This window comes from Dendronephthya gigantea, unplaced genomic scaffold, assembly GCF_004324835.1.
Source record: "Dendronephthya gigantea isolate DGI-Jeju-01 unplaced genomic scaffold, DenGig_1.0 000052F, whole genome shotgun sequence".
NCBI lineage: Eukaryota > Metazoa > Cnidaria > Anthozoa > Malacalcyonacea > Nephtheidae > Dendronephthya > Dendronephthya gigantea.
In genome coordinates this window covers 60,985-87,638 of record NW_021163062.1, presented here as the reverse complement: position 1 = coordinate 87,638, position 26,654 = coordinate 60,985, and the positions used below count along the sequence as shown (strand labels likewise).

At 34.8% G+C, this 26,654-nt stretch overlaps 1 protein-coding gene across 1 annotated transcript in view; it reads left to right on the top strand.

Annotated features, from left to right (window-relative positions):
• Positions 1-25,184, top strand: part of LOC114528895 (fibrillin-3-like) — a 38,899-nt gene extending 13,715 nt beyond the window's left edge. The window contains exons 4-23 of the mRNA XM_028550620.1: positions 886-1,001; positions 1,492-1,562; positions 6,175-6,362; positions 8,124-8,258; positions 8,833-8,955; positions 9,272-9,394; positions 9,618-9,740; positions 10,257-10,379; positions 10,652-10,774; positions 11,075-11,197; positions 12,651-12,773; positions 13,080-13,202; positions 14,121-14,243; positions 15,970-16,098; positions 17,960-18,075; positions 18,357-18,427; positions 20,276-20,463; positions 22,918-23,052; positions 23,705-23,825; positions 24,831-25,184. Of these exons, the coding sequence (XP_028406421.1) occupies positions 886-1,001; positions 1,492-1,562; positions 6,175-6,362; positions 8,124-8,258; positions 8,833-8,955; positions 9,272-9,394; positions 9,618-9,740; positions 10,257-10,379; positions 10,652-10,774; positions 11,075-11,197; positions 12,651-12,773; positions 13,080-13,202; positions 14,121-14,243; positions 15,970-16,098; positions 17,960-18,075; positions 18,357-18,427; positions 20,276-20,463; positions 22,918-23,052; positions 23,705-23,825; positions 24,831-24,966 (2,513 nt within the window). The 3' untranslated portion in view covers positions 24,967-25,184. The remainder of the gene's footprint in view (positions 1-885; positions 1,002-1,491; positions 1,563-6,174; positions 6,363-8,123; positions 8,259-8,832; positions 8,956-9,271; positions 9,395-9,617; positions 9,741-10,256; positions 10,380-10,651; positions 10,775-11,074; positions 11,198-12,650; positions 12,774-13,079; positions 13,203-14,120; positions 14,244-15,969; positions 16,099-17,959; positions 18,076-18,356; positions 18,428-20,275; positions 20,464-22,917; positions 23,053-23,704; positions 23,826-24,830) is intronic.
• Positions 25,185-26,654: the final 1,470 nt, after the last annotated feature.

Genomic DNA, 26,654 nt, shown 5'->3' with positions numbered 1-26,654 from the left:
TTTAATTTTACACCCAGCCCAACATCTGGCGTCAAGTATTTCAGCTCATAATAGGGTCCCAGTTTACCTGCAGTTCAATGAAGAAAATCCATCTCAGTGTCATGGCAGCCATTTTGAATTTTTGTTTTAAATTTCGCATGTTTTGTGTATCGGGATTGAAAATTGAGCTAAATTGTCGATCACGCGACATTTTGTACTGAATAGAAATCCGCTTTAAGGGGATATTTCCGATCAAAGTGTATATAGATACATTATGACAACGAAACGATCTTATATTGGAAAACAAAATGTTGATTTTACAATACTTGTATAACTTATTAGTACCTGATGTAGGTATATCATTTCGGTCGATTTTTATCCAAGATTTTCTACTTTCTCTAATATTTTTGCCTCTCTTGGGAATTACAGGACTGTTTAGTTTTTTTGTGCAAATAACGCGCCATTTTTTCATTTTGTTATTCTTACTTTGTATCCTGAATGCCGATTGGCTAGTTGTATATATACTGCAGTGGTTTTTATTAGATATAATATATCCCTTATTGGCAAGAGTGTAATTACACATTGCAAAATGTGCAATTAAAATCATGCGACTGCGAGTGCAATTCGAGATTAATAGTAGGAGTAATGTTTGAAAATTTTACCAAAGTTGGACGAGCCGCTCAAATCCCACTCCTCTTAGCCAATGATAATACAGTATTTGCCGATGATTTCAGAATGTAATAATCAACGAAATGTATCATTACTGAAATAAATCGGCCAATTAGCACGCCGTCATTTCAACATTACATTAATAACATTATACAATTAAAATTTTACAGTACATGACTGTCCTACCCCACCTAAACGATCAAACAACAACTTTCATGCGTCTTCTCTTCCTCTTAGATATTCAGGCCTCTGTCGAAGGTCAATTTGTGATTATAAATCGCGTCTACAAACCCGCCTATAATGATACACAAAGTTTAGAGTACTATGAAATTACTCAACTGTTAATCATTGAGGTATGTACAACTACGACATTCTGATAAATATTCATTTACAGTGTTGGAGGTATAGCTAAATTTGGTCCTCGCAACGCGTTTATACCAATTAAAATTTCCTGTAAAGGATGTTAAAATCTTCAGCGATAGGAGAACCGACGTCATGCATGAACAACGAAATATTATGTTTAATAGTTACATATGAGAGACTTCCTTTTTTAAAAAAAATACTAAAAAGTTTTTTTTTACTAAAATCATCAATTTGTGAACAACACCATATAAGCAGAGCTTTCGATCTTTTACTCGGGCCCGTGTCAGTGCAATATTCACCATTGAACTACATAAGCCCCGGGGTAACCGACCGAAAGCAAATTGATGATTCATCATGTATTGATTACCCATGCAAAATATCAAGAATGTTATTAATATGTGCATAAAAATACAAGAATACAAACATATAATTAGTATATGCATAATTATCTATAATAGTTTATATTTTGTCTTTCTATAGCTTACGAATCTCTACACGAGAACAGCAAGGCTACGTTTTACCTTTCAGTCAATCATCATTTTACGACTATTGTAAGTTTTAACAGCCTTTGAAATTTTCCTCAACTCTTTGTTCACGGCCGTAGCTAGAAGGTGTAAAGGTGTCACAAAAAAACACAGAATTTTGAAATCACCGGGCTGCTGTTAAAATTTATTTATTTATTTATTTATTTATTTATTTATTTATTAGGCTTTGCCAATTATTCAAATACAATTACACTTAACAAATATATACAATTAATGATATACTGACATGGCCGGGTATCGCTACAGCTTTTACAGCCAGTTACAGCGACCCTTAGAAAAAAAATTAACAAACATCTGTACAATACGACTAACTACAGCACGATGGCGGACAAGACAGGTTACGAGACACATTACAACATAAACATATTGTCTTCCAAGTTCTGGGATCTTCTGCATCAAAGACATGTTGAACAGCGTGTTCATAGTATTTCAGAAGTCCTCTCTTAAACGCGTTAAATGTGATATCTTTTTGTCGGAGATCCTTTGGAAGCACGTTCCACACCCGTGCTGATCTCACCAGGAACGATTTCTGGTAGGTGGTGGTTCGACATTGTGGTGTGTTGAATGCCACGCAATTTTGATCCGTAGAACGAGTTTGTCTATCACGGTTCTGGGTTGTGGGTAGTAGCTCGGTGTTAAGAGAAATGATGTCATGAGTACATTTGAAGAAGAAGACCATGTCGAGAAATTCGTGCCAATAACATATCGGAATTAATTCTAATATTTCTAGTCTCTGATTGTAGGTGAGGTCACATCTGAAGGGGAGGTCCAAGATATACTTAGTGGCTCGTCTTTGAATTCTTTCCACACGTTTGATGAGGTTGACATATTGAGGAGCCCAGACTTGGGAGCCATAACACAACTGCGAGCGCACCAATGACAAGTAGAGTGTTCTTCGAACGGAGACAGATTTTATGTCAAGTGTTGATCTTCTGATATATCCTAACATTTTATTTGCTTGGGCGCATTGAGTCTCAATGTGTTTGGTCCAGGTGAGGGTCGATGATGTCCACACTCCCAGGTCACGTTCAGAGTCGGTATTCTTTAACACAGTGTTGTTAAGTGTGTAATTATGTTCTATTTTTGCTTTTTTTCTGGTTACTCTCAGAACTTTACACTTCTCTGCGTTAAGCATTAGGTCTACATTGCTAGAATTACTTTCAAAGTTCGTAAGATCTTCTTGAAGCAATGATGCATCCGATGAAGAACTGATAGTACGGAACAACTTCGTATCGTCTGCAAAGCTGGCAATGGTTGAATTGTTCACGGAGTTGGAGAGATGGTTCTCATACAACAAAAACAATAAAGGACCAAGTATTGAACCTTGCGGCACCCCAGATGTAACGGCTAACGGTCTTGATGTTGCTCCATGGACTGTGGTTTGTTGGCGACGGTTACTTAGATACGATGAGAACCAATTCAGAACATTCTCACGGAACCCAAATTCCCAAAGTCGATCTAGTAGCTTAGTATGGCTTACTTTATCGAATGCTTTTGACATGTCAAGATATATGACGTCTATTTGTTGCCCACTGTCAAGTTTGCGCCCTATCTCTTCAAATACTTCCACAAGTTGCGTTACACACGACTTCCCCGGTATAAATCCGTGTTGGGATGCGTTGATTTGTTGGTATACATGGTATTGATGTTATTGAACACACAACGTTCCTGTACTTTGGAGATCAACGACAGTAATGAGATTGGCCGATAGTTCTCTACGAATGATTTCTCACCTCGTTTGTGAACGGGTACAATGTTAGCCAATTTCCAATCATCAGGAAGCATGCCTGTACGAAGAGATTTGTTGAAGAGAGCGCAAAGTGAAGGTGCAATCTGAAAGGCGGTTTCAGTCAGCAGTCTTGCCGGAATACCATCAGGGCCAAGTGCTTTGTTGGTATCTAAACGTCTCAGCTCGGCAGCTACTTCCTCCTCCGTTAGTGTTATGTTATCCATTATGAAGTCAGTTTCCGTAAGACTTTGTTCAAAGTGTTGGGTATCAGAGTCATGCGTAAAAACCGAGGTAAAATACGTGTTGAAAGTATTCGCAATGTCCACGTTGTTGTTGGCAGATAGTCTTTCTGTAGTATTTACTTTCATGGAGACTTCTTTTGGGATGACCGAGGTTTTTGTTTTGGTTTTGAAGAATGTCCAGAAACGTTTGGGATTTTTCACACCCGACGAACAGATTGAAGAAATGTAGCTTTGCCGACTTTCACGTAACATTCTCTTAATTTCTCTTCGTATCTCTCGAAATCTTTCTATGCAATGTTGACTGGACGACGATGATCTTTTTATTCTTAGCCTTAAGGAATTTTTTTTCTTGATGTTATGAAGAATCTCACTGGTCATCCAAGGAAGGTGGTTGCGAGCTCGAAGTAATCGCGTTGGAACAAATTCTGATACGGCAGAGAGAAATGTGGTTTTCCAGTTACACCAATCCTGGTTACAATCGCCATCGCTTGATATTAGTTCAGCAAGGTCTAGAGAATTAAGATGTGCACGGAGACCGTCAAAATCTGCTCGTCGGTAGTCAAACACAGTTCTTACTATCTTTGGGACAGCGTTATACGATGTGGAAATGTCAAAAATAACGGCGCTGTGATCAGTCGAAATTCCAGTATCCTGCGGCTTTAAAACTTCACTTATTTTGAGGCGATCAGGAATGCTAGTGATGACTAGGTCTAAAATGTTATCTCCTCTAGTAGGATGGATGTTTTTTTGCTCTAGGAAAGCATCATTTAGTATTCTAACAAGGGCGTGTTCATTCCCGCCATTTTCATTTTCCCGCGAAGACCAGCTCGCGCGCGGAAAATTGAAATCGCCAGCAATCACGATCTTTGAATGACGCACGCAAACATCGTGAAGAAAAGCTTCAAAGTTATCCAACCAACGTTTTTCTGCGTCTGGAGGACGATAACACGAGCAAACTACTATTTTAGCGTTAGACGAGGTTATAAGTTCTACCAGTGCAATCTCTATATCGTAATTGTGTTCAATTTCCCTCACAGATGTGAATGAGCATGTTTTGATCCCCAACATTACTCCACCGCCGCGCGTCTCTCGATCTTTCCTGATAACTGTATATCCCGCATGAAGAATTTCTGAGTCGTAAACGTTTGAAGACAACCAAGTCTCATTAACACAAATAATGTCAAAGTCTTCTGAGTATACAAAATTTTTGAAAAGTTGAAGATTGTTCTCCTTGTTCCTGCTGTTATTGTTCCCACTAATCTTTACTGAACTCGTTAAACTCCGAACATTGATTGTAACACATTTAAGAAGTCCGTCCTTAAGACTGGGTCCAGGATTAAGTTCGACATCACCAGATAACAGGATAAGAGATACTGAGTAGAAGACGTGGAGCACAAAGCGCAATCCAGTAACCAGTTTCAAATAATTCGGCAACGGTCGTTGTTTTATTTTTCGTCGACGGTTGGAACGTTTTTCAGAGATTTTAACCCTCGTTTCTTGTAAACAAACGTATAATTGCTCCCAGAAGGAAATGCTTGATCTATCACACGTATTTGGATGTAATATACCACAAGTTGCCACATATATGTAGGCAAAAAGTAGCAATTTCCAGGAGCCGTAAAATTTCCGCATGCGCGCCATGATGGCGTCGTTATTTGATGTATATTGTATAATATTGTATAATTATAATTATGTGGTTATTAAAGGTCATTAATTTTCTGGGTAGGTATTCAAACTCTAACTATTACATTGTGTGTAAGTCTTTTGAGACTGTTTTTTGAACGGATTTCCTCTATAAGTAGAAATCCACCATTATTCTGATTTGCCCTTGATCCGCCACTGTTTTGGGACACCGTATATCAATCGATGATATTTTGGTGATGATTGACTGTGAAAGCAATTAATGAATATCTAAAGAAATGAATAATGATATAATAAGATAAAATTTTTATAGCATGACTAAATCGTTTTTCAGAGATTTTAACCCTCGTTTCTTGTAAACAAACGTATAATTGCTCCCAGAAGGAAATGCTTGATCTATCACACGTATTTGGATGTAATATACCACAAGTTGCCACATATATGTAGGCAAAAAGTAGCAATTTCCAGGAGCCGTAAAATTTCCGCATGCGCGCCATGATGGCGTCGTTATTTGATGTATATTGTATAATATTGTATAATTATAATTATGTGGTTATTAAAGGTCATTAATTTTCTGGGTAGGTATTCAAACTCTAACTATTACATTGTGTGTAAGTCTTTTGAGACTGTTTTTTGAACGGATTTCCTCTATAAGTAGAAATCCACCATTATTCTGATTTGCCCTTGATCCGCCACTGTTTTGGGACACCGTATATCAATCGATGATATTTTGGTGATGATTGACTGTGAAAGCAATTAATGAATATCTAAAGAAATGAATAATGATATAATAAGATAAAATTTTTATAGCATGACTAAATCGTCAGGTCAGCTATAGGTTTGCTACGCCAAAATATACTTTCGCAAATGGCGAAAAGATCACGAGTTTCAAAGTATCATTTGTAAGGAACAAAAGTTTCTGGAGACAAATAGATGACAATAAGACGTGCACGAATCTTGCATCGTATATCTAGTAAAGTCTAATTTCTCTTTTTTGCGATTTCAGCCCAGGATCTGTTGGTTTTGATTACGTTGCAACATTCAATGATTCCGCTGGAATAAACAATGAAAATATTCAAGAAGAGTTAGTCGAGTCAATGAATGTAACGCAAAACGGCACATTTCTTGGAGCAGATTTCCAAATCAGCGAGAGCACAAATCTCACTGAAGTAAAAGACCAATTTAGTGTGAAAGGTATTTAACTCCCAAATAATAATATTAACGCTTTATCCAATATTTTCGCTAACATATAACAAAAGCATTGCTAAATGGGTTGCCGAGTGACACACCAGCTCGTTCAATAACGAATTTTTATTGTCTTGAAAGACTTTCCAGTAACAACTACCCTCGTCCGCAGAGGCGTTTGTGCATGTAAAAGTATTAAGATTAATAGCGGGCGGCAGTCAGGCAGGCTCAAGTTAAGAAAAAAACTCGAGAATGTCATATAATCTTTCTAATATGGTTTTAAATTACAAGATATTGCGTTTCTATAGAATGATGTAATAAGGTTGAAGCAATTAGTAAGATGAACATGATACATAATTTCACATAACTGATGTAAATTCAAAAAGAAATTTGCAGGGGCAACTGAGCTCCCCCCCCCCGTTACCAGCCGGGCAATTGGGGCTAAGGTGCCCTCACACGACCCAATTTTGTTCGATCCAATTCACTTTTGACGTATGGGATGTAGCCTATTATCGATGAAGCAATACTGAATTGGCTTCAGTGTATTTGCTGCCCATATTCATTGCAAGTCAACTGAACAAACTATTCAACGACTTTCAGAAGTGAATGGGATCCAACAAAATTGGATCGTGTGAACAGAGCTTCAAGTAGAAGTTTCACGAACGAGTATGAAGAATATCACAATCGTCTAATCATGACACGAGGTTTAATGGGTCAAACAATGCTTTGCAAACATTCTATATTTCGTTTATTATGTATTGCTACAGGAGTGCTTTTTTACCAAAATCTGTCCCCTTTGCCACCTCGCATCGTTCCGGGGTCCCTGCTTATATTGTTTTAGTGTTGTGGTGAGTGGAACTGCCACTTTGCATGAGCAACTAAAATACAATTCAATAATGACAACATTGCGCCTAACGTACATTTGATTGTCCTGGATTCACATGCAACTATACAACGAACGAAATTATTTGAAATTACAATTGTAATCTAGCCTGGTAAATGAAGCGTTCAAATTACACGATGATTTTAAGAGCAATCGAAATATTGAAAATGAACTTTCTGCTTGAATCAGCAATCAGGTTTTTGTTAAACCGGGTTCTTTAGATTTTTACTGGCAGAAGTTAAAACCCTGATTCTGTTATTATGGGACAGACGACACGTTGCTCAGGTATTAGAACTTTGCACTGTCTATGGATTCCTAGTTTGAAAATCATGACCAAAAAGACATGTCATATTCACAACAGAATAAGCACATGCGTGCATATAAAAGGTTTACACTGGTGAAGGGATTCCGCTCATTATTTGCTCAACTTGGTGCCCAGGCAGAGAAAATAGCTTAGTCTTAAGAATATCGGCGAGGCAATATTGATTTACAATACTCGCCCCCAAGCCATTGTGAATTAAGCTTGCGCATGGTAGCGAAAACGTAAGCAGACAAATTATGGATTAGGCGCAATAATTATTATTATTAATTAGTATAGGCGTGCGATAGCGACTACAATTCGCGGGATTAAAATATGAGTGATATTTAAAAATTTTGCAAAAATAGGACTAGTCGTCGGGGAGAGTTCATCCCCAATTGTACGAGCAACATTACTTGTTTATTACTATCATAAGAAAATCGTACAACTTTGGCAGCTTTGTTGCGAACTTTTGTTTACCTTTCTGGCTTTTTTATTTCCTCCAGGGATGTTTAGTTTGTTTTCAAAAAACTTTCCGCCATTTTGTTCTTTTTACGGTCGCTAAATGGGATACTTTTTTTCCTTTCAGATTATGACGAATGCAATCCACAAAATAGTATCCATACTCCTGATTGTGGTAACAACGCGTTATGTAGGAACACAAACACAAGTTATGAATGTATTTGTCTTTCTGGATATGAAAAAAATAACACAGGCTGTAATGGTAAGCATAAACACGTTTGATATCTATTTGTCTCAAAATTGTGCATTTTCATTGTTTATAATGCAGATTTGCGACAAAGTAAAAATCTATTGCTAAAATCCTAAATTTGAAGGAAATGCATTATTGTGCTTATGTTAAAAGACATAAAATGGCAATGAACCGTAAAAAAGTGTTATTGAATTATCAAGGGCAAATCGTGTCCATCCTAAGTTGTTCTTGGAAAGGTATTTAAGTTGTTTTAAAGTATTTTTTTCCTAATAATGTTGTTTGCATGCAGTGAAATCGAGACTTACCAACCTGCATGGTATATGGCTTATACATAAGTGTTTCCTGTTTTAAATATGGATGCGTGCGCTACTTCATGCGATGCAAATTACGAATGAAATGTTATAGATGGTTTTATGATATAATATATTCTGCAATATTTCTTCAGTCCTTCTTATTTCTCCAATATTTTTCATTCGCTATCCAATTAGTAATCGCAGCTCAAAAATAGTACTCTTAACCGAATGTACGCATTCATCGAAACTGCCCGTCTTCTTCGCCAAATATTCATGATTTATTGCCTTTAAAGATGTTGATGAATGCGCACTTCGCAAGGACAACTGTGACAATCAAGCAACGTGTAAAAACACAAATGGGTCGTTCACTTGTCTCTGCAATGAAGGGTATACAGGAAACGGAACTACGTGCGAAGGTATGTGTTTTCTATTACTATTTTGTTTGTCATAAAATACATTTTTATTTCATAAAAAGAGGGATTATAACTTCTACAGTCTATTTGTACGTTACAATATATGAGCGTGCATTAAATATTCAATCTTTGTTACTTTAGAAGATGTTGACGAATGCAAACTTTGAACTTATAATTAATGGTCACTGATGAGATTTTCAAACCAACAGTCATAATTACGACAGTGAAATTTGACACTGCTATAATTATGAACATAATATGCACATCGAGTTATTAAACAGTGTCGGTCATTTAATCTTCAATTATATTACCTTTGAAGATGTTAACGAATGCGCACTTGGGACTCATAATTGCGACAGTAAGGCAACGTGCAGTAATACCACCGGTTCGTTCATTTGTACCTGTAACGACGGTTATACAGGAAATGGTACTGCATGCGAAGGTATGTGCTTTGCATTACTATTTTGTTATAGTTTTGGTCTAAATTTAAAATCTAAATTCCTGGAATCAGAATGCGAACAACACTAACAACATTGCTGCTTTGGCACACTTACAACTATAATAATTATAAACTGCTCAGCAAGATTATTAATAACCCGTTAACAGTTAATCATTAAAGAAAACCAGCTCCTTCGTTAAATGTTCAATCTTTATTACCTTTGAAGATGTTGACGAATGCTCAGTTGGGACTCACAATTGCCACAGTCAAGCAACGTGCAATGATACCACTGGGTCGTTCAGCTGTACCTGCAATGAAGGTTATACAGGAAATGGAATCATGTGTGAAGGTATGGAATTAACAATACAACTTTGCAACCACTGGCACGACAATTATGCCGTTCGTTGATCATCTTGAATACAGAGCCGTAGCTAGAAGCTTAATTGCGCCGGGAATGTATATTCATATATTACACCTATTCTTGACTGATTTATTTTCTACGCTATTGTTCCTATGGTATATAAACGTGGATATATAAATTGATAACGGTCCCCCAATTAAAAATTCTGATTTCATAAACGAGGTTTTCCAACAAATTTTCATTATCTCTATGCCAGTCGTCCACATTTATTTCAGCTATAAATTTATCTTCATTTGCAATAAAGATTTATTTAATTCAAAAGAAACCTAAGATCATATAATTATTTGGAACTCGTTTTAATTACAAAAACTTTTTCAGTCCTTCTTATTTCTCAATTATTTCTCAATTGCTATCCAATTTGTAATCGCAGCTGCCTCGAATGTACGCATTCATCGAAACTGCCCGCCTTTTTTGCCAAATATTCATGATTTATTACCTTTAAAGATGTTGATGAATGCGCACTTGGCACTGACAACTGTGACAATCAAGCAACGTGTAAAAACACCACTGGTTCGTTTACTTGTACCTGTAATGAAGGTTATACAGGAGATGGAACCACGTGCAAAGGTACGTACTTTTGCATTTATTTAACTGCTTATGATGTGAATTCATCAGTCGTTTGGGAACAGAGTCTAAAGTTCCAAGATCCAAAGACTGGGAAAGGCACGACGAGCACGCACAAAATACTGTCTTTGGCCACAAACAGGCATATGTAAGCTGTTGAAGAAGACAATAATAATTATTATGCAATATTGCAATTTAATGTACTCTATTATGTGCACGTATCTCGGAAAAAGACGACGCGGTGGTTTAAAATTCATCATTTATCACCTTTAAAGATGTTGATGAATGCGCTCTTGGTAGTGACAATTGTGACAAACACGCAACGTGTAAAAACACCACTGGCTCGTTCACTTGTACCTGTAATGAAGGTTATACAGGAGATGGAACCACGTGCAAAGGTACGTAGTTTGCATTACAATTTTGTTATAATTTTGCTCTAAGTTTAAAATCTAAATTCTGGAATCGGACGAGACCACTAACAGGCATGCAACACTGTCTTTGAAAAAAACAATAATTATACTATAAACGTCTAAGCAAGATAATAACCATTAATAGTTAACCATAAAAGGCATTTATACTTCATAAAGTGACAATTATAAATAAATTATACAGTCTAATTGCACGTTATTATATGAACGCACGTGCATTAAGGTAAACCAACTCGGTCGTTTAATATTCAATCTTTATTGCCTTTGAAGATGTTGACGAATGCACAGTTGGGGCTCATAATTGTCACAGTCAGGCAACTTGCAGTAATACCACTGGGTCGTTCAATTGTACCTGCAATAAAGGTTATAAAGGAAATGGAACCATGTGTGAAGGTATGCAATTAACAATACAACTTTGCAACCGCTCCCACAACATGCAATTGCACCCGTTCGTTGCTCATCTATTGTCTAAACGCGGTTTGCCAACAAATTTAAATTATATGTATGCAAGTCGTCAACATTTACTGTATTTCCGTTTAAAATATTAACAGTTAATCATAAAAGACATTTATACTTCACTGAAAGTGACAATAATGACTTATACAGTCTAATTGGACGTTACTATTTAAAAAAAAACAACTTTGATTGCTTAAAGTGCATATACCATGCATGTTGTGGATTTTCAATATATAAATAGTTTAAGGCATTATAAAAAAATACAATACATTTTGTCATAGAAAAATCTTGATGGATTTATTAGCCGTAAAAGTTAACCGGCATGACTCAAATCAGGAATTGCAAATCAGTTTTCTTTTGTTTCATCGATTTGAACCCATATCCGGCAAATGTAAGGGTTAAAGTGCCTATATCACTTGCGGGATCTTTACGGAATTGTATAGAGCTTTAAAAATTACTTTATAAGTTCTACCACCCTTTTTGATATAATTAAATAGTTTCGAGAATATGTCGGTTGGGGGGACTGGGACTCAGAAATGATTTGCAAACACGCCGTCTTTTATAATGTCAACATGAAGAGTTTCACTGGCGATATAGTTTGCGCTTTTCAAGAAAAAAATGCGAGAACGGTGCGTTGTGTATGGCTCTAGCAACTGGGCGAGTTTTTCCCAAAATATTTACGCTATTGGAAGATCAAAGTAAAATTATAATTGATTATATTATTTTTGACAAGAACTCGGTTCCTGAGTCCCAGGCCCCAGACTACGACGGAAATTTAGGCAAATCGTCATGTTTAGATAAGAATATTTCCGAAACTATTTAATTATATTAAAAAGGGTTGTAGAACTTATAAACGAATTTTTCAAGCTCTATTCAAATCCGTAAAGATCCCATGCACAAGCGATATAGGCACTTTAATAAATCCATCAAGACAATTTTTTTCAATTAAAACAAAATGTATTGGAATGTTTTTTAAAATAACTTGAACTTTTGATGTATTCAAAATCTACAACAAAATATGGGCAGTTTAATATTCATAATTCATTATTTGGCTGTTAAAAATCCTCCATTCTGATTGGTTGACGAGCGGTCCGCAAAACCCATTTCCGAGCGTGGTCCGTATACTCCGTACCTGGACCAGTTCAGCCGTATAATAAACAGATTGTTGACCTCGCTTGTTCAATCTGTGCTGTGAAATTTTAGACCGAGGTTTTTGCATGGATTATTCATTATCTATTTACGTTTAAGATGTTAAAAGTTAATCATAAGAGGCATTTATACTTCACTAAAGTAACAATTATAACTACAGTCTAAATGGGTGTTATTATATTAACATACATTAAAGAAAACCAACTCGGTTGTTAATTTTCATGATTTATTACCTCTGAAGATGTGGACGAATGCATATCTGGAACGCATAATTGTCACAGCCAAGCAACATGTAAAAACACCACTGGTTCGTTCACTTGTACCTGTAATCAAGGTTATACAGGAGATGGAACCACGTGCAAAGGTACGTAGTTTGCATTACAATTTCGTCTTAATTTTGCTGTAAATTTAAAATCTAAAATTCTGGAATAGGACGAGACCACTAACAGGCAGGCATGTAACGCTGTCTTTGGCACACCTATAATTATACTATAAATTATGCTCAGCAAGATAATAACCATTAATAGTTATTAATAAAAAGCATTTATACTTCAAAAAGTGACAATTATAAATTAATTATAATGTCTAATTGGACGTTATTATATGAACGCACGTTCATTAAGGTAAACCAACTCAGTCGTTTAATATTCAATCTTTATTGCCTTTGAAGATGTTGACGAATGCACAGGTGGGGCTCATAATTGTCACAGTCAGGCAACGTGCAGTAATACCACTGGGTCGTTCACTTGTACCTGCAATGAAGGTTATTCAGGAAATGGAACCATGTGTGAAGGTATGCAATTAACAATACAACTTTGCAACCGCTCCCACAACAATTGCACCCGTTCGTTGCTCATCTATTGTCTAAACGCAGTTTGCCAGCAAATTTGCCTTATATGCATATGAAAGTCGTCAACATTTATTTCCGTTTAAAATGTTAACAGTTATTCATAAAAAACATTTATACTTCACTGAAAGTTACAATAATGAATTATACAGTCTAGTTGGACGTTATTATTTAAAGAAAACAAACTCGATCACTTAAAGTGCCTTTAACATGTTGTGGATTTTGAATATATAAAAAGTTTAAGGCATTATAAAAAAATACAATACATTTTGTTATAGAAAAATCTTGATGGATTTATTAGTCGTAAAAGTTAACCGGACATGACCTCAATTCGGGGTTTGCAAATCAGTTTTCTGTTGCATTGTTTCACCTGACTAATAAATCCATCAAGACAAAATTTTTCAGTAATAACAAAATGTATTTTAAAGTTTTTTTAAAATAACTTGAACTTTTGATGTATTCAAAATCTACCACAATGGTATGGGCACTTTAATATTCATGATTTATTATCTGGCTGTTCAAAATCATCTATTCTGATTGGTTGACGAGCGTTCCGTAAAACCCATATTCGGACCGTGGTCCGTATATTCCGTACCAGGACCAGTTCAGCCATATAATAAACAGATTATTGACCTCGCTTGTTCAATCTGTGCTGTAAAATTTTAGACCGAGGTTTTTGCATGGATTATTCATTATCTATTTGCGTTTAAGATGTTAAAAGTTAATCATAAGAGGCATTTATACTTCACTAAAAGTAACAATTATAACTACAGTCTAAATGGGCGTTATTATATCATTTTTATGAACATACATTAAAGAAAACTAACTCGGTTGTTTAATATTCATTATTTATTACCTTTGAAGATGTAGACGAATGCATATCTGGAACGCATAATTGTCACAGTCAAGCGACGTGTAAAAACACCGCTGGTTCGTTCAATTGTACCTGTAATGAAGGTTATACGGGAAATGGAACAACATGCGAAGGTATTTTTCATTACAACATTTCTAATGGTCCAGACCATTGCATGCTCGCGTAAAGTTGCGTTGGCTGCTCATGAGTTGTAAATCTTGGTTGCACCATTTTAAATTTACCGAGTGTTAATCCACCGGCTATAAATACGCTTTCAGTAAATACGCTAGAATTTATCGGATATTAAAAGCTTCTTGTAACTTTTATTTATCAGGAACCATTGTTATGATTTCACGCTTTTGCACAGTCTAGTCTTGCAGTGTATTCTCTTCCAAATTCAGCATTAGTTTGTCGATTTGATAGTAAAGCATTTTTCAGGGAAACCTCATCACTCTAAGCGCAAACGGCGTCTTTCTTTTTTCGCACAGTGCTTGCTTCATACCTAAATCACATGTGAAATTATCCAAAACGATTTTGATGTCTTGATCTTGTTAAACCTTTCGTATACAGTAGCCAGTAGGGGGCAAAAGTTTGAGTCCAGTCGTTGTAGAATTCCAGTATTAAATCCTGGCAGGGTATTCAAGTACGTAGCGTATTATACCCTAGTCGGCTGATGATTTTTCCCAAATTGCTAATATTATTTTGGTGTTCAATGAGTGTGAAAATAATGAATTTTTCCTTGAAGCAATGAAGAAATAATAAAAGTAAGCTAAATTTTAATTTGATATCCTGACTAATATGTCTTTTCACATTCAATGGGGGGTTATTCCAGTTCAACAGCTTTAATTTTTTTCACGTTATTGCAAATAAGAATTTTTGGTACATCCCATGTAACAATAGATCTTTTCAGCTTGTGTGCAATTGACCCATTTCAAATCACATGGTCTGAAATGGTTAAGTTTTCTTGGTTATTCCATGGTCGCAACGTATGAAATGCGTTAACTTGCATGCAAGCTGAAAAGGCCTATTGAGGTCGATTGGAATCCAATCATAATACATGAAGGTGTGAAATTTACTTCTATAAATACGCTTATTTATTGTCTCTCTAATTCAATTCTACTCTTTAAATAAAACCAAACGATTATTACAACCTCGTACCCGAGGCAAATAAGTGGCATGAAAAAATGAATTTTCGCGCTAGATAAATCACAATTTTAATTGACTGCAATGACGTGAAGACGCAGAGTATCGGCGCAGTTCATTAGGATTAGTTGCACTTACTGCATTCTGATAAAAAATCTCAAGATCAAAAATCCTAAGATCAAAATCCATCGGATCGCCTTCAATTTAGATGCAGCGGGAGGTTTCCAAAACAGGTTAAATTTAATTCCAGTAAATCCAGCTATAGGTCAGCGTTAACCGGTTTTTACGAAACAACTGGGGGACCAGGATTCCTTTGAAGCTGCTCAAACTTTTAGTTGGAGATATTATGTCACAAAGTTTTAAATTTAGATCCACTTTAAATGAAATTTTTACTCTCCCAAACCACGTGCAAAGATGCAAAACATCCTTTTTGACAAATGCATGAAAAATGTTTTTTGACAAATAAATGTAGAAATAAGCCATAACATGAGAAAGAGGCTCAGGGGCGAAGACTGCAAGCCTCGTTCTCGAGTTATAACTTACTTCCATACTTATTTATCAAAATGAAAAATTATTTTTCGTCAATGCGTTGAAGAAGGATGTTTTGTATCATTGCGCGGCTCGTGAGAAATCCATCTCATTTACTTAAGGTGAAACGATAATGTTGTGACGTAATTACCGAAAGGTCTATCGGATTTTCCATATTTTTCTTTCCAGATATAAACGAATGTGTTGGAGCATCGCGAAAATGTTCAGGTCAAGGTCAAGAATGTGTCAACTTCCCTGGAGCATACCGTTGCCATTGTACCAGTCCACGACAGCAAATTATCAATGAAGAATGTACTGGTAGGTTTCGCGTGCATGTAGCTTAACATCGTTGGCAACCCTGGCCACCTGCACTTGCCTGAACTTAGGTCGATTGTTTCTCTATCTTATAACGAGATATGTACACCGGTGTTCTCAATACAATACAAGCCTAGCCAATCAGGGCATTGCTGATCACCAGCCTTGTTTATATTTCGCGTATGCGCCTAATCAACAGAAACATCGACTGTCTAATATCCAACATACACTGTTCATAAATTTAGAATTTAAAAAATTTGGGTTCTGTATATTGTGCGACACAATGCCCTGGTATAATTAAAATATCTGGGCAGAATTAGTACCCCTAAAAAATAGTTAATCATCACGAGTACTATTAATCCCGAATCGTAGTCGACATCACATGATTACCTCTACAAATTACACATTTTGTGAGTTCTAACTAAACTCTTGCTCATAACCAATAAAAAACACTCTACTATATACAACTAGAGAATCGCCATTCAGGATACAAAATAAGAAATTTATCAATTTATATCATTGAAATTGTACTTATTACCAAGTACTGAGAATTTTGAAAATTATATTGGTTGATTTTGTAACCACCTAAATGATTTTGCAAAAATAAATAAACCACGCGAAGTTATTTGCACAGAAACGAAACAGTCCTGTAAGTACTAACAAAAGCCATAAAGTTAACGAAAATACTGGAAAAGGTAGAAAACATTGGATAAAAATCTGACAGAGCTGTGTACTAAAAATTCTGTCTTAGGGTGGTCTAGTAAGGTGGTCTTTAATTTTTTTTCTCTTATTTTGAAAAATATAAAAATATTTTCATGCCATATTGCAAGCCAAGTTGCTCTGAGTGAAAAAAGACTTGTAGGAATCTTCAATCACTATAGTTACCCCGAAAAACGTTTTGCATATATTCATAAATCATAGAGAACCATACAATGGAACAATGAAACAATGGAATACGCCAATTGACTCCTTTTTGTTTGCTCGGTGTAAAATATAATATAGACCTTATAGACCTTATAGACGTTATAGACCTTATAGGCCTTAATAGACCTTTTTCATAATGACATCAAACGCGGAAAGTCTGATGTTAAACGAAGTTTGATTGGCTCGATAGTTTTTTCTTGCGTTTTTTATATACTTTTTCTGAGAAAAAAATTTCAGGATCGATTACAGAAAAATTTAAGTTTGACTTTGCATCCCTGGAAATCTTTAAAACAGAATAAATCGTGATTTTTAATGTTAGTACATTTAAAAGAAACAAACATTTATGCCATGTCGCTTTATATTTGGGGTAATGGGATGAGTGGTGCAATGCATGAATATGAACGACTTAAATATGAATAAAGCTCTACTAGACCGAAAATACATACTTACATCAGGTACTAATACGTTATACAGGTATTTTAAAATTTCGTTTTCCAATATAAGATCGTTTCGTTGTCATAATGTATCTAGACATTGATCGGCAATACCCCCTAGGTTTAGAGAGTGTTGTAATCAACTTGTGAAATGAATTTGTAATAAATAAGATTTGAATGCACATGCAAATCAGTTACAAACACTAGTGGTTGTATTTTTCCGGTACAGTCAATCTAATTTGAATGTGGTATACAGGGTGTGAATTTCACCTTATTCACGAAATTTGGTTGGGTAAAAATGTCATTAGCTAATTATTCGTGCTTTCGTATGATAATACAGTGTTTGCCAACCCATTCACTCATCTCGCATTCATTTTAGTACACGCATACAGTATGCATGACTCTGTTATTAACACAATTAAAATTTTACAGTATACATGTCCTGTCCTACCCCACATAAACTAATTCAATTGAACCACAACTTACACGCTTTCTCTTCCTCTTAGATATTCAGGCCTCTGTCGAAGGTCGGTTTGTTATTATAAATCGCGTCTACAAACCCGCCTATAATGATACACAAAGTTTAGAATACTTTCAATTTACTGAACTGTTACTCATAGAGGTACGTCAAGAACGTCATCCTGATAAATATTTATGAATCGTTTATGTGCTTTTTGCCTGGAATGTCAATTATGTCTTGGTGAACTGATTGCCCGTCCCTTCTGAAAAATTGTGCAAATTTGTCGTATATATGCATGGTTGATAGCCAACTCGCAACTCATGTGCTACGCACCACGTCGGATATCAGATATACGACTCGAGCTCGTGGTGTAATTTTTAAACATATATAATATATATATATACATAATTATGTATAATAATTCATATTTTGTCTTCCTATAGCTTACGAACCTCTACACGAGAACACCGAGGCTACGTTTCACCTTTCAGAAATGCATCATTTTACGCCTATTGTAAGTTTTAACAGCCTTTGAGATTTTGCTCAACTCTTATACAGCGCCGTGGTAGCTGTACAGGTGCATATACAGGGTGTCCCAAAAAAACCCACAAAACTTTTGAAATCACCTCTTTGAATTTCACGTGTAAGATTTGAATGACCTACGGATTTCTGCCTGCGGGGATTTAACGCAAATCATAAAAAAATGCTATATAAACAAAAATGTACAATTTGCCAGAGAAGTGGGACATGATAAAAAGGTCATTTGTGGGTATTATGTATTTAAGCATTCAAACTCTAACTATTTCATTGTTTCGGGTGATTTCGATGGTTTCGGGCTTTTTTGGACTGTATGAGTTTCAGTCCGAGGTTGTTATAAAATCCTAAACTGAAACTTCAGCCCAGGCTGAAACTTAGTTTTGTTGTGTAATCGTAAATGAAATTAAACACGGACAGAAAAATTCGCCTTGCGAATGCTTTTTCGTTTGTTTATTTCATTTCTATGTGTAGTCATAGTCCCTTAAAGGTCACGTTATTGTCATTTTGGATTTGAAAGCGCTCAAAGAATCGAAATAAGTCTACTATCTTTACAAACTTAGCCCGAGCTGAAATTTCAGCCTGGTTTTAAAATAATTCTGACGTGTCATAACGCAGCCCGGGCTGAAACTTGCCATGTAGCTAATTGAAAAATACTTTGGCTTCTGTTTGCCGGGCTGAAAAAATACCATGTAATCAGCCCCTTAATAACAACGCTATTGCATGGTCATTAATTTGTAAAGAATACTTTTACAAAATTTTACTTTTACAAAAAAGTTTAGCGGCATATTTTTCAGACTTTATCCGCCACTGTTTTGGGACACTCTGTATTCTCATGCATTCATGTTTACATATCGAAGAAACAATAGCGTACAAAGGAAATCAGTCGGGCATAAGACGAATATATGAATATACACCCCCCCCCCCAAATTAAGCTTCTATAGCTACAGTCCTCTCTTTATACACTTCTCTTTAGGCGTTTTTGGTTTGTTTAGTTTTCGTTCATTACAGAAACTGACGGAAGCCCTGTTTACACTATTCACTCAATTTTTTTGGTGGTTTCATTTCATTAGTGCTCAGGCTGACAATACAAAGGCCGGGAAACAATGAAATGGGCAATGGTATACTCTTTTAGCCGTGCCGTGCCGATAAACTGAGTATAGTGTAAACGGGTCTTGAGCCATCGTGTTTGCAAGGCTCATGAGCCTTTGATAACCGCGTTAAACTTAAAAATAATATATACAATATAATTATATTGACGAAAGAATTTTTTATTGGCTTGGTGAAGACGCCGTGTTTGCGAATCTCTATTCAGTGTATCGAACAAATAAAAAATCCCCCTGACACAGTCCTCGCCAAACGCTGTGCGGGAGACTATGAACCCCCAGAGATTTAAGTAACTCTCAGAGATTAAAATTACACTAGTGTGAATTTTGAATTGCAACAATGCGATTTACACATCAGCTCTATGGTGTAGCCTCCTTAGCGAACGACTCGAAATCCGAACCGCTATAATTATAATTATTATATGATTCACAGACATTTTCCGTGGAATTTGCCTAGATCATTCACAAAAATAATTGTATTCTGTTATCGTAATTTCTACTTTGGAATGTCAAACACATTTTCCGAGCAAAAATACTGTTTCAAATACTGTTTCAAATACTGTTTCAAATCTAATCCTCATATAGAACTGATAGAAAATATATTAATCACGATGAAACTATCAAAATGCCATTTGTAAAGAACAAAAGTTTCTGGCGGTAAAGTCACGAATCTTGCATTATATATTTAGATAAGTCTAATTTTCTCTTTTTTACAATTGCAGCCGAGGATCTGTTGGTTTTGATTACGTTGCAACATTCAATGATCCCGCAGGAATAAACGGTGACAATATTAAGCAACAATTAGTTGATTCAATGAATGTCACACAAAACGGCACATTTCTTGGAGCAGATCTCAAAATCAGCAACAGCACAGATCGCACTGAAGTAAAAGGCCTTTTCAGTGTGAAAGGTATGTAACTCCCATGCAAAGATATTTATATACGTGTTATCGAATATTTTCATGCATGCAAAATCCCCTTAGTTACGGCAATTAACATATAAATATTTCCAACAGTGAAATTTTATAATAGCGAATTCTTGGTAGAGAATTCAACTATGTATGATCACAAATTCAAATAATGTCACAACTGTTTTACGAATGTTCTTAAATACTGCAATTTTTTTTAACCAGATTTAGTTTTAAAATAAATGCTTTGAGGTGGCTCCCTACGGTTTTAAGAATATTGAAAAATAATGATTTAGATAGAAATTTTTCGCAGAATTTTTTTGCTAAACGAAATGAAATTTTCCACATATCTTAACCAACATTCTAACAGTCGAAAATTGTCTTTGAGTATAACGTCATTACCGTTGTTATGGTAACAATGGCGATTCAATATGGCCGTCATTTTACTTATTCACGCATTTTACTCGAAAACAAGTTCGGTTACCCTAATTTTTTATTTTATAAAACGTTTTCTTACGAAAAAAAAAGTTAATTTTGAGTAAGTTTAAAAAAAATTCTACAAAGCCAAAAAAATTTTTTAACGAAAAATCACGTTTTTTAATTTTTAATAACTTTGGCTCTACAGAATTTTTTTTAACTGGCTCAAATTTTCCATTTTTTTGTAAGAAAACTTTTTATAAAATAAAAAATTGGGGTAACCGAACTTGTTTTCTAGTAAAATGCGTGAATATGTAAAATGTCGGCCATATTGAATCGCAATTGTTACCATAACAACGGTAATGATGTCGTGCTTATGGGGAATTTCTGACTGTTATATCTAATATATCTGGGGAATTTCTTCTTCTTAGCAAGAAATCTTGTGCTAAAATTTTAAATCAAAACCACAAGTTTTCAATATTTTAAGAAATTGTAGGGAGCCACCTTAATAATCAAAATAATTTTAACGTAATTGATAAAAATTGATGAATGTGATGAAACTTTCAAAATACGTGCATGCTTTAAAATAAAAAATCTTACGTTTCAAAAACATGTAAGAACAAATGATTTATCATGCAGTATCTAAAAACTGTGTAGTACTGTACTTGTGAAATTTTATTTCGTTCTTTCACTTTTAGAATCGTACATTTTTACCATCAATTTGCATCAAAGTTTTTCTATCCGAAGGCATCATTTACATTCTCTTTTAATAAATTTTACGAGTCAATTTATGGTAAATTTTCAAGATCATCCAAGTAAAAAATATTCTTTCGTAAAAAAATTCAAAATATCAGTTATGTTGACGCAAACCGATATTTTATTTTAGCCAATTAATAGCACGTTTCCAAACGTTTGCTGGTCACCAGTCTCAACTCGTCTTAAACTCGCGCATGCGAAACACGTCCAGCGTCCATGACATAATGACGGATTACTTCAATTTAGCATTTGCATTTAAATTCCCCGGCCGGAATTAGTACCCTTGCCTGGGGCTTTTAAAATTTCAAACATTGCTCTCTGTGGTGTGTGGGCTTTGTTTAAAGGGAAATACCCCCAGATGACGATGGGTAGAAACAACGAACCTCGGGGTGCATGACGATTAAAACATTATTCCCGACGGGTAAAATGGAGTAAATCCTCAAGAATATATATAATCCGCAATTTATAAACTTGTGTTGTGCATTACAAGCATTCAACTAAGCACAGGTATAATTTCGACGGTATTTTCATCGAACAAAAAGCTAGGAGCTTAGGAGGAAACGAAGCTTTGTTGTTAATGTATAGACATCTCTTACGTAAATACATATTATCATATTGGATGGTAGGATCGATTTACGCGTCGTGGCATCCCATCATGCATAGAAATAATACGTGCAGTTTTATATATAGCTAACATATAGATTATTTACTATTATTTACTATTTACTAAAATAATTGGAGGATAAAAATTTTTACATCATATACATGTGGTTACACTTATTTGACAAAGAGACGCGGTGTATTTTGTATCTGTGAACTGAGAAAATTGCATGAGCAACTAAACGACTAAACGTTTTGTTTATTCTGGATTTTAAATTTTTACTGGCAGACGTCTGGTTGCTTAGGGCATGGGAACTTTGTATTTGTATATATAGTTTATCGATATGTTTGCCAAAAATAACTTTTCGTATTTTATTTTGTTGAATGTTTTTAAAGTCGTCAGCAATTTAACTGCCATTTCGTGAACTCTTTTGTAAAAGCTTTTTCATAAACTTGTTTCAAAATAAAACGAGAAGAAACAAGACATAGGATGGCAATAGAAAGCGGTGTAAAAGAAATAAATCATAATTCATAATGTGGAAACTTAGAAGTGTGCATCAACATTTTTTACACTAGTCTTTATTAATTACCGTATGATTATTTTATTTTAATTATATAACATATCACTATACCTTAAAGAAGATATACGTACAGTCTTTTTACGGCCTTGTTTTTTCTTCACAGATTATGATGAATGCAATTTACAAAATAGTATCCATACTCCTGATTGTGGTAACAACTCACTATGTATGAACACAAACACAAGTTATGAATGTGTTTGTCTTTCTGGATATGAAAAAAGTAACGGAAGCTGTCTTGGTAAGCATAAACACGTTCTGCTATATGGTTAAATATTCTATTTGTCTCAAAATTATGCATTTCTAATGCCTTTAGTGCAAATTTGCCAGAAGGCGAGAATTTATCGCTAAAATCCCACGTTTAAGCCTTAATTTTAATACACATAAAATTTCCTAGAATATCCAGGACATAAAATGCTTTTGAAATATCCAAGACAAAATGTCCTTGAATTATCCAGGACAAATTTCAGTTAGAAATATCCAAAAAAATATCCTTGAAATATTCAGAAATGAGCAAAACTTATACAAATTAATAGATGAATGTTTACGATAATAAAACTCGTTCATTTGCTTTCGTGTTTAAATGAAAATTGCAAATTCATTCACCCGCTTTTGTTTTTGAGACGATGACGTCATTTCAAAAGTATCAAAGGTAAAATTCGCCTTTCATCAACGTATCATTTGCGAGGCCATGTACAATTTGAACATGATGATTTCAAACGTGGCTGTTAGCTAATCAGAAGCTGTTAATTCTTTTTAATATATCATTAATATCAAAAATCATATATGATAAACCTATCCTAAAACTAGCTTGTAAAAATACGCCCCTCATAATTTACCGGTGTCGCCAATCAACTTAAGTTGATTAGATTTTAATTCGTAACTCATTTTAGTAGCCATTGCGGTTGACAAAGATGATGTCAATATCGTCAGGAATTTGACGATCGCAGTCATTTTATGGAGTACACTGTGTTTTACGATCGCCATTATTCTGGTTCTCATCGCTGGATTTAGGTAAGCCACATTTACACTTGTTGCACTGAGATTTTTACTTTTCGTCGTTGAAAAAAAATTCTATTGATGCCCGTTAATTGTTCATCAAGGACGGTTTTTAATATCCACCTATATCAGGAATCAGGTGTACGCGCATTGGGGTGAAGAACTTTATATATTAACAGATTTATATTATACAATAAAAACAAAAATAAATGGATGCTTTGAAATACGAAATTTATTTCTCGTTCGCGGCGCTCACTTGTTCGATATTATTCTCAACACTCGAAATAAATACCATAACACTGTGCACGAGAATGTTATAGAATTATAATGTCAATTAATAAACAGGTGTTGTTGTATTGATCCTCGATAATTGTTCATGAAGAACAGGTTTTTTATTCTACTTCGCCGTATCTCATATCTCAAACTGTGGCAAACCAATTGCAGCTAAGTTTGGTAGCCACGTATACAAGGGCAGCCGATCTGAGATCATGACGTCATGAGGTACCTTGACAAACCTGAGTAATCATGCGCCTGGAGATAATTGTTGCTGTTCTTCTAAGTAGTAGCACAAAGAGCGAAAGCATTTCATTCCAATTTACAGTTGGGGAAAAAGGCATATAGATAATAGAATTCCTTAAAATTTTGAAAAGTCATATGAAATGAAAAATTTAATATTCAATTTTTGCTGTCCACTGTCAATGCCTATCACGTCTACCTCCAGATCGAGAAATCATAAATAAATTGCTTTGCTTTTTATTATTTTCACATTTGAAATAAAAAATCGTAAGCAAATCTTATCGAATGTTGTTAGATTCATGATAATTGTTACATTTCGCTTGGCTTTTCTGTGTTCCATATAGCTAGTTAGTTCAGCCTGGCTATAGCTATGTTATAAATCTGCATAATCTCGCACGTAAAACAATTGAGCAATGAAGATTAATTTTGCATACCTCATTGAATAATACTTATGAATGCATATAGGTAGCGAAAATTAACTCAATTTAATATTTTTTTTATTAGCATGTGTTCAGAAATGTATGGTGAGAAACATCATTCGCAATTTGAGACAGAATTGCAATCAATGCCAGAGACTGTCACTTCTCCCGTCTACACGACATATCCTGCCATGGAACATTATTATGCAGGCAACGAGTAAACATACTTTTTGAAATAAGGCCTATGAAAATGTATTGCGATTTTATGCACATCATAAACATTTGTCCCTAAATTTAATTATCTATATGCACTCACATAAAGTACATACTTAGATTATTGATTTCACGTAATATTACTACTTTTATACAGTATGTATTTTTTATTCACTTCCGTGTATACATAGATGTTAATGTTTAATCAAAATTAGGAATAAATAAATCACAGTTGAATTATTAGATGTGGTGGACGATCTTTTGTAATCATATTTAAAAACAAATATGGCCGGCTATCAGCTCATATACGACTCGAGCTCGTGATATAGTTGTTTTACTAGAAATACTTGTATGCAGCAACCTCTTGCCATTTCAAACGAAGCAAATTTTTTTCCTGAGCTTGCCAGATCCATCTCCTTACTATAATAGCTGATGCTTCACATTTTTCGCAAACAAACACAGTCGTAAGGGTGAAATGAAATCAACGTTTACCTGCTGCATAACGTTGCATGCAGTTATAGTCATATAGACTTATTTAAAACTTCACTATAGCTAAACCTTCAAAACAGCAAAAGAAAAGAAATCCCCAAACACTAAACGTCGAATGATGTTTTTCGATTATTGAAATCATGCAGTGATTGCAGTCGACTCTATAAAAGCTTCAAAGTGATATTTGTGGGACATGTTGCAGTGCTCGAAAACTTTCGTCCAATTGGATGATGCATTTCTTTATATAAATAAAAATAATGGATGAGAGAAATAAACATTGCATAAAAAGGTTAGAGGTTTAAAATTGACAAATTTTGTAATAAAGATAACAAACTGGGTTTTAACGCTAGAACGGCGGAATTGGTTTTATTTAGTTCTAAATATTTTTGCCTCGGAGCCTCCGGAGCCTGACGTACTGAACCTCTAATAAAGCATTTTACAAACTATAAAGATAAAACTTCTACGATCTATCTGAAATAAACAGTCGTCTTTTACTCTGTATTACATTGCAATATTAGAAGTTTGGCAGCTAATTTCGATAATTTTCACAGTATGCTACATGATTTATACTTTCCTTTTTCTCTTGTGGGGCTTACTGAAATTAAAATTAAAGTTAATCAAGAGTTTAACTCTAACATAACTCTACCTGGGTACATCTTTACGTCTCAACTAAGTAATTCTAATGCTGGAGGTGTGGGTTTTTACATTGAAGAAAATTTAAAATTTAAAATAAGGTCTAATGATAGTGTCACCACAAATGACTTTGAGACTTTGTGGATAGAAATTGATAATGAGTTGCAATCTAATATTGTGTGTGGTGTGATTTATAGACACCCTAATGGAAATATTCAAAATTTTATGGAATATTTGAATAAAATTACAGATAAGATTCATAGAGAAAATAAGTATTGTATTATGATGGGTGACTTTAATTTGGATCTTTTAAAGTTTGAAACACACCATGATACTGATAATTTCCTTAACACTCTCAATCTGTTTTGTTTTCAACCATTTATTTTAAAACCAACTAGAATTACCGATCATTCAAGTACGCTTATTAATAACATATTTTTTAACTCATTAGATCACTCCACCTTAAGTGGCAACATTATTTATGACTTAACTGATCATTTGCCTAATTTCTTGATTATTACTAAAATTTCTATTAATAAAAAAAATACCAACATTTATAAGAGAGATTTTTCTC